We start from the raw sequence: 14,438 nt of genomic DNA, 5'->3' as shown, positions 1-14,438 counted from the left end.
GGCGATGTCAAAAGATTCTGAGGAGTTGGTGGTTGAGCTTGGTGGAGGTATGGGTAGCAGTGATTGCATTGAACCTGTGGGAGTGGAGGCTTGCATCTGTAAGAGTGAAGCTGTGATGGTTTATTTGCGAGATGGTGGCTTATTATCATTTATGGAAAGGATGACAAAGCATGATGAGAATATTTTGATGCAGTTCTTCAATTTATGGAATGATAGAAAAGTGAACATCAACGGGACGGGTTTCGAAATCACGGAAGAGGTTATTGCTAAGGTTGGAGGGTTTACCTTGGGAGGCAAGAACTGGCACAAGCAGGCCAAAGTGAATGATGAAACCAATTTGCAGAAGTTCTTCAAGTTTGATGAGGAACCGGTTCGAATGCGTGGTGAGATTTCCAGAGAAGATCTTCCTAAGCCCTGGGATGTTATCTGCTATGCCATAATGGGATATATTACCCTCGAGGATCTCTTTTAGGTACTTTATTACTACCATTTCCCCATTCTCAACCATTTCAAAAACTTGGATTGGATTTCCTTTCCGTATCTCTTTTTGAATTCTATGGAAGACAATATTTATAAGGCTAGGAAAAAGAAAGAGGAGGGTAAACCCTTTTATCTCATTCACCAAGGTTTCATGAATAAACTGTATATCTACCACCTTGCCCTAAACCCGCCGCTTTTGGTCAACCTGTTGGCTACTGTCATGGGGACTGGTCCTGGCTCCAACCGCAAAAAATCCAAGAAAACCCCTACCCCTGAGGATAAAAGTAGCCTCATTGATTCAGATACAGATATGGATATGAGGAAGAGCAAGCAGCATGCTCAGAGAACTAGCAAATGTCTCCAATTGGAGAAATTCAAGCCCCCCCCAAGCAGGCTTTTAGCTTTGTGTCTACCAAGAGTGACATAAAACCCACCAAGAGAAAGAGACCTCACTAGGACATTGGGAAGAAACCTGTCTCCAACCCTCCTAGTCCCTCTCACATTTTTGATACCCTTGATGCTGCCCCATCCCTGGCTAGAAGTTGGGGGAGGACATCACCTCCCCCATGAAAGGTGCTCCCAAAGGTGGGGGGAAAATAGGGAAGCATAGCCATGGCCAGAGCCAAAGCAAGGTTCGGATGGATAGGCTGGAGCAGTCGATGAAGGAGATGGCTGAAATATCCCGAACCGGATATTTACTAGATTTTTCTTTCAACAATATATTCAAAACTAAAACATTGCAGATGTATTCTGACATAATTGAAACCAGTAGAAATCCCAATAGATATTTAACCAACTGCTTAAATATAATATTCAAAACTCAAAATTTGGCCAATGTAATATGATATAACAATAAAACCAGAAGATTCTTCCCAAGATGATAACCCGTTCATTCCAAAATAACATTCAAGATTTGAGCATATAACAATGTGTTACAAATCAATAATATAAAAACCAACAAACTCTTATAACTCCTTAAAATATGTTATTTCATTATACAACAGCAATACAATAACCAACACTAACAAATCCAATCTTAAAAACAGTTTAACAATCAGATTGGAATACTAAAATAAGAACCTGTAAGCGCATATGAAACACCTGAATTGATGTCTCCCCTGACAATGGGTTTGCGTCCACTGTCTGCCGGCACGAGGGCTACGACCTCATACTAGCTGAAAGATGAAGCTTTTTGAATAACTCTCACAAGAGAGAACTAAAACTGAATCATAAATCAAGCATGCCCTGGAATGAGCCTCTTTCCCTTTTTAATACACAAACTAATACTCTTCGACTCCCCTTTAGCTTTCGTCCTATTCCCTTGTGACTTCAACTTCCCTCTGGCATTTCGTCTTATTCCTCCATGACCTTTTTCCCTCTTTATAACATTAAATTGACCTTTTAATAATTTGAGTCTACGCTCTCATAGTCAATTTTAACATTATATAAATAAGACTTCAATATTTCTAATGTCCCAGAAAGGGGACATTATAATGGCGGACAATCACATTGGCATCTGCCAAAAATTTGACACACTGGTAGAATTCTTCACAAAAGTTATTCATTCCACTCCCACTGCCCTTTATTTCTTGTAGGTGAATAAGGACGAGAAAGACTTGGGCAAGGAGAGCGAGACTACCTGCTCCATCTACGGCTTTTTGGTGGACTGGCTGAAGACGCTTCTAAACAAACTTGTCAAAGAGGAGGGGAAGGACGTGAACAGGGATGAGTTTGAGGAGAAGAAGGATGAGGCACCTGAAAAGAATGAGGGCAGCTAGCCTTGGTTATGTTTTTTCTTTTTGCTGTTATGTTGTTAATCACCCTGAACTTGATATCCTATGGGGTTTTACTTTTTATGTATATGTCTAAGTGCTGGACTGATAGCAGTAATACTTTTGTTTCCTACTGGAATGTTTTTCCATTTTATTTACTGGTCAGTAATAGGACTGATGGTAGTGATAGTTCTGTTCTAGAGCTTAGTTGTTTTTTGAAGTATAAAACTGGTATCGATTAGTTGATTGGGAGGTAACCTCCGGCTGATCCTTCAGCCTTTTTGTACTTTGGGCTTAGCCCCCCGTTCTTTTGGCTGCTATCTAATACTTCAAAAGCAGTAACATCATCAAATAGAAGCTAATTATCATCACATACATAAACAAGGAACATAAATGATAAATCCATGACATACGTAAAATGTAAATTGTAGCTGAAGGAAATAGAAAACATAGAATCATATGACATAGATATATAGAACTATAAATGTTGTCAAATGTATGTAAAATCCATTAAACCCATGCATCAAATGTTGCATGAAACACATATGTGTAACCGTAAGCAAAAAACAAGTCTATCCACTCAGGCTCTAACTTAAGCCTCATCGTTGTCTGTGGAAAAGAAAGAAAAAGTTAGTCTCATTTATAAGCACAACTTTAAGGCTAAATTACAAATTTATAAATTAAAATGCATAACTTATGAGCCATAAACTTAAGAATACATTTTTATCTGGCTGTAATTCTGTTTGAGTGGGGAGGGTGGGGGGATGGGGGTAAAGGAATGTGTTGTACTCCCATATGCCACTTTACTGGTAGCATATTCTGTTGTCGCTGCACCAATGGTGCTTTCTTCTCTCCCCTTTCAAAGTTGAGACTTTCTACAGCACAGGTCTCTGCCCAAGGACTGTTTCTTTTCCGTTCAGGGAATGTTTTGCACATCAATTTTGAATTTGGGTCTTTTGGGTGGAAAGAGGGAACATTTTGGTCAAAGGATTTGCATATTGAGATAGAGGAGATCAAAGAATTGCAAAACTGCACCACACATTTTTTATTTCGACTTGGTAATTTTATGAGATTTTATGGAACCATGAAGTGGTGGGAGCAGCTTTTTGAACCAGAAAACCATTTTGCTAAATATTACCACTGGCTGACACAGATCTGGAAATTTCAAGGAAACCTTGTAACACTTTTCTGGTTATCTGATCCTTATCTCCAATACTCCATTGTCTCAGAGAATCACCCTAAAGGATTTGATACTATATGAAAGTGGGTTCCAATAGACCTTAATCTCTTTCAAGGCAATCGGAGGAGGAGGTCAGAACCCTGCAACTCTATTATCGCTCCATGGTGGGGAGATCTCAGATGCTTTCCAACAAATGTATTGGTACTGTTCAGTGTCAGAAGTGATTTTTTAATGCCTTAAAAGTCTTAAAGCTAAATTTTCTTGCAATATGATTATCTCTATGTCTTCATATTTTAATTTGTGGAAATTAAATACAAGACTTCCATTTTCCGATTTTGACTTGAGTGACGTTGCTAAGGTTCCTGGAGTTGTTTGGCTCTGTTATCTTCTCTATGTTGAATGCCGTTTTAGGATTTACAGAAAACTTGTTTTGTAGCATCACATGATGTGGTATTGCTCTTCAGCCTCCAATTTGGCCCTCCTTAATGATCTGACTTTATTAATGGCTTAAGGTTTTATTTTAAATCTGTTCATATCATGATTACCTTTTTGACTTTAGATTTTAGTTCTGAAAAACAAGAAGACTTCTCTCCCCTGCATTCATTGTGGTTTTGTTATGGTTCCTGGAACTGTTGTTTGGCTCTGTTATCTTCTCTACGCTAAGGTTTGCTCATAGAATTAGAGAAAACTTGCTTTGGAGGGGTTTTGCTGCACTCCAAAGATCATTTTATCACCAACATTGATCTGATTCTATGTACGATCAATTTAGTGACTCTTGATTGACTTTTGGTGGATTTGTTCCTCCCTTGATAAGAACTTTGTTTTCTATTTTATAACATGTGTATATCAAGTTGTAGGCTATATGTGAACCATAATTCATTCTTTTGGCAGGTTTTCTATATTTAGTATTAACAGAATTTCTTAGGCTTACTCTTTTTGTCTCTTTGAATTCATGCAAATAGCAGTGCTTATTATGTTTTGTTTATTCTTGTATTGATATTAGAAGAATTGAAGGGAAAGATAAAGTCAAGATATTTGTGGCAATTGTTTCACTACTTACCTTTGTTCCTCAGGAATGAACCTGCTCCCTCGCTTGTGCATTCTCCCAAGAAATTGAAAAAGAAATATATTAAGAAGACAGCTGATGACAAATGCATAGAGAGGATGCCAGATAAACTGCTAAAGGTTGGTAGTGTTTGCATGAAGGAAGCAACAAGGAGTGTACCTTTAGCAAGATTAAAAACTGCAAACTCTGTAAGGGATAAAGCATTATTCACAGGTGGTGACACTTCAGTTCATAAGTCCAGTAATGATCAAGATATTGAAGTGATTCTAAGTCAAGGCTCTACCTTTGGATTTGGGCCATGTAAAATTGACAAATATAAAGGAAATATGAACAAAGAAGAGGCATCTCATACAGTAGATGTATCGCACAAGAACTCTGCAGTTAAGGATGAAAGAAAACCAAAGACTCTGCTTGTCAGATCTAAGGATAGTCTTGCAAATGGGGCAAAAATAACAGAGAAAGAAGATGTTGATATAAGAGATTTAAATATTTTAGGAAACCGCCACCTGCCTTCTAAAATTGTAAGTTCCATATTTTGATATTTAAGGTTCCAATTAACTTATTTTTACTTGCTACTTGTGGTTTGACATGATCATTTCTGTTGCAACTTGTGGCCTATGGTCAGGACATATTCTTGTAAATTGGTTATGCGTTTTTGTAAATTCTCTTGAAAATTCTGTTAAATTGTATTTACACTTTTTTTTTCTTATGATTTTTTGGTTCTCATTGTTCTGATTCTATATGGATGGTTTTTCATCTGAAGGTTATAATGAGTTTGTAAGATTGAACTTCTTATCATCTTCTGTATATGTCAGCATTTTCTGTATATTTAAATAGATACATTAATGGGACACAAAAATGTATAGTTTATTGTGGCTGTCAGTTCTACCACCTTACCTTCTTTTCTTTTGATTATCATATTCCTTCATGAATCTACTTGTTGCAGTTTTATTAGTTGAAGTGACTGGAAAAATCATTGGGCACATCTAAAAATATCTTTCAGTTGGAAATATATATATGTAATCTTTGAAATCACCTTTTCATGTGTGTATGTGTGAATGGATTGCATGTGATGTGAAAATAGGAATATTATTATTATCTTATATTTCAACATAAAAAATAAATAGTTGAAAGCATCCTTGATAAATGCTTATTGCTGTATAAATCTAAGATTTTTAAATATTATATGCAATCATCAATGACATCTTTCTAGAAAGTGGGCCTCTATGTTACTAAGACCTCTTTCTTCTTATACCATACATAATAGTGTACTAAGAAATTTACTTGTAAGAAAACTTGTTTTGACTGCCAAGCATATTATATTGTTATGATCATCCAACTTTTATAATCAGATTAAGTTGTTGTGTTGTATACACAAGTTAAAGTTAGATCTAGAGTCTTGCAGTGCTTTGCAGTTTCTCATAGTGCCTTTTACTTTCTAAAAGTATTATATTTTATGTGATTTTTTCTTCTAACTTCATTTTTTTGACCATTTTCCTCTGTTATCAGGTTCATGGCATGGGGATTATGAAACATAGAAAGGTAAATATAATCACGACTGACAAAAATTGGTGTTTTCAAATTGGTTCAGACCACTTGTTTCATACGTTACATTTGCATTAAATATTCTATTAACATTCTCGATTTGCTAGGTTGTATTGATACTTGTCAAACATAAAAAAGGAATCTTATATTATTTGATTGAATTTGAAACAGTTATTTTTAGAGGTGTGATGGTTTAATTATTATGAATTACAAATCTCATTTTTCAGTTATTTTGCATTAGATTTCAACTTTCTGCTAATGTTAGTTATCCTCTCCCTTCTAAGATTACTTTTTATAGGATTCTTCAAATAAACAGGCAAGGATCTGTTCTCTCAGTTAGATTTGCATTATGTACAATCTCTAATACATGATGTTGAAAACTTGAAAAAGTTATGTCATGCTTTATATAAAAAGTTATGTCATAAAGTTAAACTCTTAATCTTGTATAGTGCATAATGAATTCAAATTGGATTGGCATGTTTCTCATATCTGTACATTCTTATCATAGAACTGTCACACTGAATTTTTTTGCATTTTTGTTGCAATGAATATCATTCAGGAAGTATTTTATGTTTCACTTCTTTCTTTATATATGTGGCACTTTTTTTGGTCATTGGTCACTAGTTTATTTTTACTTATTACGATAATAGATAAACGTCTATTATTAGTTAATGGTAATCTATTTGTAAACTATTGTAAATATTATAGTGTTTCTAATATTTAGTTAGATTTAGTTAGCTGTAGATTTTTTAGCTTTCTTTCAGCTAGAATAGAATGTTTCTATTCTTTATGATCGTTTCCTAAGGAAACATTGTTCCACTCTTTTGTATATAATGACCTCTCGGTCTCTTTTAATAATAAGCAAGTATTTTACTAGTTACTTCCTAATATGGTATCAGAGCCAATACTTCAAATGCTTACAAAATTTTTATAATTTATTTTGAAATTATTTGCTCAAATTTTTCGAATTTATTTCTGAGATTTTCTTCACAGCCCATCTAGGGTTTCCATTTTTGTGAAAAATTCATAGCTAACTCCTGGTTTTTGGCTAGGGTTTTTGAGACTAGTCAAGGTCATTTTTCTTGCAAATCGCGTCTGATATCTTGTCAAAACTCGCGATTTCTGTGCTATTTGTCTCTGCAAATTGCATGCCATTGTTGGGGTCTTGTTCCTGGCTTGCATTTGGTGTTCTGCAAACCCTACCTCTGCTCGTGTCTGCAATTTTTGGCTCGATTTTTGTGCAAATCGTGATGTCATTCAAATGCCTGTGCATCCTCACAAAGTGACATTTTTTGCACTAAAATCCTTCACATTCAATGTCACCTCTACAACTTGTGTGATGTCTCAGCCAGCGACAAAACTTTTCTATGGAAAATTGGACATTTATTACTTGTTATCGCCATTTTTCTCTACATTTTTTCCTACATGGCCACCGACCTATTTTTTTGTTTGAAACCAAAGTTTTTTGACATCGAAATTTTTTTCAATTATAAATACTTGGTGGGTTTTCGAGAGCTCAACTGGTTGTCATTAGATTTTACTTGGTGCCTTGATTTTCGTGCCTCAGTTTTTGAGCCAACGGATCCAAAAACCGACAACATTTTCTTTTTGGATTATTCGAGCTCTCTTCTAGGTCATCCTTCAAATTTTTTGGGTCTTCCATTTTTTTGTGTCGACTAACGTGCCTTAACAAATTTTCACATTTTTCATTGAAAAACATGCCATGGCATCTCTAACAAACATTCTACTCGAGCACAACTCAAAATTCCATGGTCAAAATTATGGCACTTGGAAGCAGCGGATCATAGTAATTTTTGAATATCAGAATATTGATCAAATTGTTCTGGGTGTTATCAAGCCTCCAACTACTCCTGGTATTGATTAGGATACATGGGATCTGAATAATTGAGATGCTTCTCAAATTATCTGTGGCTGATGATCAACTCTCTTAGATTCCAGCCGGCAAGACAACTGTCGAGATCTGGACACATCTCAAAGGTCTTCATGAAATTTCTGACAAAAGAAGAGCTTTCTTTTTGAAGGACACTTTGTTTTCTATTATCACGGATGAGCGAACCTCGCTCTAGGCACACTTGGATAGGACTCAAAAAAACTTGTGATCAGTTGCTTGCCATTGGTCGCAAGATGGAGGAGGACATTGTGGTTATCACTCTTCAGAGTTTACCAAAGTCTTATGAGTATTTTATCGACTTCCAACATTACGTCTTTTGGTATTGATCTGAAGTTCACTAATCTCTGCACACTTCTGCTTCCGCAAGATTGGTGGAAACAACAGTTTGGTAGCAGTTCCAACTCTACCTTCATAGAGAAAGCCTTTGCTGCTAAATCCTTTCAGAAGGATAAAGGCAAGTTTCAACAGTTGTCTCAGCAGAAGTCTTCTGCTCCAACTTCAGACAACTCCCAGACGAAAAACATTCAATGCAACTATTGCCACAAGTGTGGGCACATGAAGGTCGAATGTCAGAAACGCTGAGCTGTACAATCTAAGCAATCAGGTTTGCAACCCAAAGCAAATCGTGCAGAGCACATTGAGCAAACAAAATCTGCCTTTTACGCCTTCATGGCTAAAAGACCTACATATCATGTGAAGTCATCTGCCTGGTACATTAATTCAGGTGCCTCTTATCATTTCACTTACTGGAGAGACCGGTTTACTGACTACTAGCCTTATTTAGATTCTATTATTTTTGGTGGTGGAGAAGAGCACACCGTTGTCGGTAAAGGCAACATTTAGATTCAGTCTGCTGGGAGGAATCTCATTTTCTTTAATGTGTACTACGTTCTAGGGATGGAACTAAATCTACTCTTAGTCAATCAATTTCTACGACATTCTTCACAGTTGGATGTCACTTTTAGTTCACATTAGTGTACCATCACTGATAGGGTGACTCAGTCTACTGGTGCAGTGGGTCTTTAGGATCATGGTCTTTTTCGATTTACTGATTCTGGAGATTCTTGGGACTTAGCTATGGCTGCTAGGAAATCTTTTGTTAGCACACTTTGGCATCATCAATATGGTTACTTAAATGTGTATTATCTCTCATAGCTTGCTCAGTATGAGCTTTTTCTTGGATTGCTAGAGATTCAGACTCAACAGTTTGGAGTTTGTGATGCATGCCAAGCTGGGAAGCAACATCGTACATCTTTCACAAGTGGCGATTCATGGCGAGCTTCTCAGGTAGTTCAGCTTGTTAATGCCGATATCTGCTGCCCTATGGTCACTCCTTTTGTTCTTGGGTCCAAGTATTTTTCTGTTGTTTGTTGATGATTTCAATGGAAAAATGTGGGTGTATTTCCTTAAAAAGAAATAAGATGCATTTCATGTATTTCAGGAAGTTTAAACCTTTAGTCAAAAAAGAGTTTGGGAAATCTATTATTACTCTTAGATCAGACAATGGGGGGGAATTTTGTTCTAATGATTTCTTTAGCTTCTTGGATACTCATGGCATCGAATGCTAGTTAACCATACCCCACACACACCACAAAAGAACAGTGTAGTTGAATGATAGGACAAAACGATCACCAAGATGGCTCAATCCATGCTCGAACACAGACATGTTTTGAAGAAGTTTTGGGCAAAAGTTGTCAACACCACAGTTATCTTTTGAAATGATCACCCACAATGGCAGTCAAAGGTAAAACTTCGGAAGAGGCTTGGTCAGGTCACAAGCCTAGAATCAGTCACTTGAAAGTTTTTGGCTCCCTTGCTTTTGTTTGGATCCCTGATGCGTCACGCACCAAGTTAGATGCCAAGAGTCAAAAACTCATGCTTACTAGATATAGTAGTCTTCACAAAGCCTACCGCCTAATCGATGTTGAGACATCTCATCTCATCTACAGTCGTGATGTAGTCTTTGATGAGCAGTGAGGACCTTTCATGCCTATTTTTTCTATTCTTGATCCAGCAGACCAGCCTATAAAGGCTAATGATTTGGGAGTTAAGCTTCCATTAGGTCCACTTGATGGAAGGGCTTCAACAACTCTTGAAGCTCCAGTTATACCATTGATCCTTGTACAAACACCTTGATTTGTAGATGCTTCACCTGAGTTCGATCCAGATTCTTCTGATGAGGAACCTGATCACGAAGCATCTCCTGATACTAATGTTGGTCGTTCTCCTCTCTGGCCTAAGTAGTGGACTAAGACACTTGCTGATCTTCGTGATGATGAGCTCATTGATGGGAGAACTGCTCGGAAAAAGAGAAAACCTACAGAGTCTGTTAATCTTGCTTTCATGGCCAACATTCACAGTATGTTTGAACCTCAAACATACTCCGAGGCTAAAGGAATTCTAGAGTGGGAATAAGCCATGACATCTGAACACCAGAGCCTGCTGAAGAATAACACCTGGGTCCTTTCTAATCTTGCACCAGGGAAAAAACCCATTGGCTGCAAATGGGTTTACAAAATCAGATACAAATTGGATGGTACTTTGGATAAGTACAAAGCTTGTTTAGTTGTAGAGGGCTTTTCTCAGAGTTAGGGCATTGATTATGAGGAGACCTTTGCTCCTACTACGAAGATGAGCAGCATTAGTTTAGTCCTAGCCATTGTAGCACAGTTTGGCTGGAAGGTCCATTAGATGGACGTCAGGAGTGCTTTCTTGAATGGTGATCTCCATGAAGAGGTCTACATGACGCAACCTCCTGGTTTAAAGGTTGTTGGTAAAGACCATTAGGTTCTCAGATTGGTAAAAGCTCTCTATGGTTTGAAGCAGGCCCCTCCGACATGGTACATAAAAATTGATAAGTACCTCAATGCTCAAGGCTTCAAGAGGAGTTTTTCATATTCAAATTTGTACATCAAGACTACTAACAGTGACATCATCCTTTTGGTCATTTATGTGGATGATTTGATCATCGGTGGCAGTTCGACATCTTTGATTCAGGGAATCAAACAAAATTTATGCCAGTCTTTTGATATGACTGACCTTGGGTTCATGCATTATTGCCTAGGTGTTGAGGTTTGGCAACAATCTTTTGGTATATTCATCTCTCAATCCAAATATGCCAAGGCTTTGTTAGAAAAATTCCGTATGTAGGATTGCAAGCCTACATCTACACCTATGGAGAAAGGTCTCAAGTTATCCGCCAAGTCTGATTCTCCTCTCATTGATGATACTGCATACAGGCAACTAGTAGACAACCTCATCTACCTCTCTGCTACTAGGCTTGACATCAACTTCGCAGTCAACTTTATCTAACGCTTTATGATAGCTTTCAAGGCTAATCATTGGGTGGTCGCAAAGCGTGTGCTTCGTTATGTGAAGGGCACTTCAGATTTTGGACTTCTTTATTCTCTAAGTTCTAATCCTAGACTCAGTGGGTCCATAGATTCAGATTGGGCAGTCTTTGTTGATGATAAAAAGTCAACTTCTGGATATGTGTTCAGCTTGGGATCAGGTGTCGTCACATGGACCAATAAGAAGCAATAGTTAGTTTCTCTCTCCTTTATAGAGGTCGAATATAGAGAGATTGTTAAGGTAGGATGTGAAGTTGCTTGGCTTCGTTGGATTTGGGGATATGCAGATGTCACTAGCAGGACCAACTACTCTATTTGTTGATAACAAAGGCGTTATCAAGTTAGCCCGAAATCCAATCTTCCACGAATGAACCAAGCATGTGGATGTTCATTGTCACTACATACGACAATTGGGTGAAGATGGGACAATAGATTTGTAGTATGTTCCTACCATAGATCAAATTACAGATATTCTCACCATGCCTCTTGGTCTTGATAAGTTTGTTAAATTCAGAGGACAACTTGGTGTTGTGGATAGATCAACCATTAAGGGAGGGTATTGCGATAATAGATAAATGTCTATTTTTAGTTAATAGTAATCTATTTGTAAACTATTGTAAATATTAGAATGTTTCTAATATTTGGTTAGATTTAGTTAGCTGTAGCTTTTTTAGCTTTCCTTTAGCTAGAATAGAATGTTTCTATTCTTTACAATCGTTTCCTAAGGAAACATTGTTCCATTCTTTTGTATATAACGATCTCTCGGTCTTTGTTAATAATAAGCAAGCATTTTACCAATTACTTCATAATATTACTGCTAGATGAATTGTTTCCCTTTATGGTCTCTTCATTAATGAATGATCCAATAGTTTGAAGACTTTGTGAACTTGTGTTCAAACTTGTTATTCAGTCTACTTTTATAAAGTATTTCATGGTTTTTACTCAAGTGCTAGGCCAGCTTCCCTTCTTTGGAAAACACAGTGGCAGAATTTGTTCTTGCTTTATTGATCTATGTGCTTATTTTTTGCATTTTAACAGAAACCCTTATCATCAGCTCCAGAGGAAGATAGTATAGGGAGGCCCAAAGGTTCAATGCTGGAAAGATCTTTCCAAGAGTTGGAAAAGATTGTTGCACAATGTAAGTATGATTTTTTTAATCTTGTTGGATGCAATCGACCACCCTTAAATTATGAATCTGTAATTTAATGGGCGTCATGAAATTTGTTTTCAATCAACAGGGTGCCCAACTATGATGAACATTCAAGACAAAGACCAGTCATCAGAAGCAGCAAAAGGACGGTTGCCTGCAGTTGTGAGACAGAAGCTTGCTAAAGTTGCAATATTAGCAGTATGGAAGACAGTACACCTTTGAACCACCAAATAGATTTGACATCGGTTCTGCTTATATTGTCTATTTTGTTTACTGACACGTGCTGGATTTTAATGAAGGCAATTCTAATTAAATTTTGTGTTGAAAGTTCAGTTGATACTTACACAAATTTCTGGGAAGATTGATGCATCAATTTTGGTTCTTAAAGCAGATGAACCAAGGGAAAATATCAAATAAATTGATTGATCGTCTTATGAACATTGTTGGCAATACAATACAGCTTAACATATTGAAGGTAAGCAAAATAACTTTAACTTGTGTGAATATTGAATTATAGTTATTAAACAGCTTATGCAACATTCTGAAAGAAATCAACTGCCTTTGTTTTATGTTTTTAAAATTTGTCTCTGTAGGAAAACTAGAATTTACTGTACTCAAATATTCAAGCCATTAAGGCATTGAAAAGAAAAGAAAACATGCAATTGAGGCAATAGACTGTCCAATTATGCAAGATGGACAACTTCCTCCACCTGCAAACCCATAACCCGTAATATAAGTGATCCAAAAGAGAGACTCTAGGAGTCACGTGGGCATTAGTAATCACATAGTCTAAATCTTATGTTTATTGTCTGTTGTTACTTGAACATATTTCTGAGTCTATATCATATATTTATTGTTTGCTTTTGTTCTTTGAATGTACTTTATGTGCATATCTTCCAGTATAAGTTTTTTGTTCTAAAAGTTGATTGTACATGCATCTTCTCCTAGAAGCTTCCATTCTTTTTCTTTTGTCAGAGTTTCCTTTTGTCTAGAAACTCATTTTTTATGTCATTTCATTCTATGAATACACAATATAATAGTGTACAGCATCTATGATTGTTGCTAATTTCTTCTTAGTTTTTATATTAGAGATTGTTAATCAACTGGCTACAGAAGCACGAGTCTGAGAAAACCAGCAGCCAAAAATAGCTCTAGTCTAAAGAGACCATATACCTATAGCCTATAGACAATTTCCAAAAGATTTACTAAACATCACAGAGTGCTGAATAGCCTTATACATTATAATAATACATATTAAACAAAAAAACTTTTCTAACTGTGGGATTACTCCCAGCCTTCATAAATATTGCTTCTTAGTCAGGGTTGTCCCAACCATCTCCATAGTAAGCAGCTTCATCTTGAGTTCCGGTATTACTTTCCCAATTTGTGTTCCTTGTGTTGAAATATTGTCATTGATGTCAAAGGGCTTCATCCTTATAGATCATCATACCAGATAACAAAAAAGAAGATGGAGAAATGCATTGATTAAATGATGACAATTGAAATATATAGTTGGATATATCTAAATGGCAACACTATATGAGAATGATATATATGATTAAAAATATTTATTTCATCTATACATTTCAGTACAGACAGAATTCTTTCTATGGAAGCAACAATCTACTCTTTGGCTAAGGCATTTTGATACATAAATCTCAGATACAAACAGATATACAAATCATGGTTACAGTCACAAACTAAAATCAATCAATAATGTTAATGATTGCAAGAGTATTGCAGATGTAAAAACTTGGACGGGAGGTTTGGATACTCATCTATATATATATATATATATATATGAGGCAGTTATTGTTAATAATGGTAAAAAGAAAAGAGACTACCATGAGGACACTCATACTATATTAAGGACGCTCAGATGATAAGCACAATAGAAATTCGGCAATATCGTCAACAAAAGTAAAAGCTATGAATGACGTGTGCAATGAGTTGAGCAATGGAATGCTGATGACTAATGAATTT

The 14,438-nt window shown here is 36.4% G+C and overlaps 1 protein-coding gene across 12 annotated transcripts in view; it reads left to right on the top strand.

Annotated features, from left to right (window-relative positions):
- The window catches only part of LOC149567719 (ubinuclein-1-like), a 153,786-nt gene that overhangs the window by 41,298 nt on the left and 98,050 nt on the right, over positions 1-14,438 (top strand). For 6 of the 12 annotated variants that reach the window (XR_016362472.1, XR_016362473.1, XM_089820979.1 and 3 more), the window contains 5 exons: positions 4,506-5,019; positions 6,008-6,040; positions 12,344-12,443; positions 12,544-12,653; positions 12,844-12,930. Coding sequence is in view for 10 of the 12 variants with exons in the window: in XM_089820979.1 (XP_089677105.1) it covers positions 4,506-5,019; positions 6,008-6,040; positions 12,344-12,443; positions 12,544-12,653; positions 12,844-12,930 (844 nt within the window). In the remaining 2 variants the exon portion in view is untranslated. The remainder of the gene's footprint in view (positions 1-4,505; positions 5,020-6,007; positions 6,041-12,343; positions 12,444-12,543; positions 12,654-12,843; positions 12,931-14,438) is intronic. The other 6 variants (XM_089820987.1, XM_089820983.1, XM_089820980.1 and 3 more) reach the window with 1 other exon arrangement.

This window comes from Cupressus sempervirens, chromosome 3 (genome assembly GCF_028749045.1).
Source record: "Cupressus sempervirens isolate cs-2001-9-10 chromosome 3, ASM2874904v1, whole genome shotgun sequence".
In the NCBI taxonomy this organism is placed as follows: Eukaryota; Viridiplantae; Streptophyta; class Pinopsida; order Cupressales; family Cupressaceae; genus Cupressus; species Cupressus sempervirens.
This window is presented reverse-complemented; position numbering and strand designations above follow the sequence as displayed.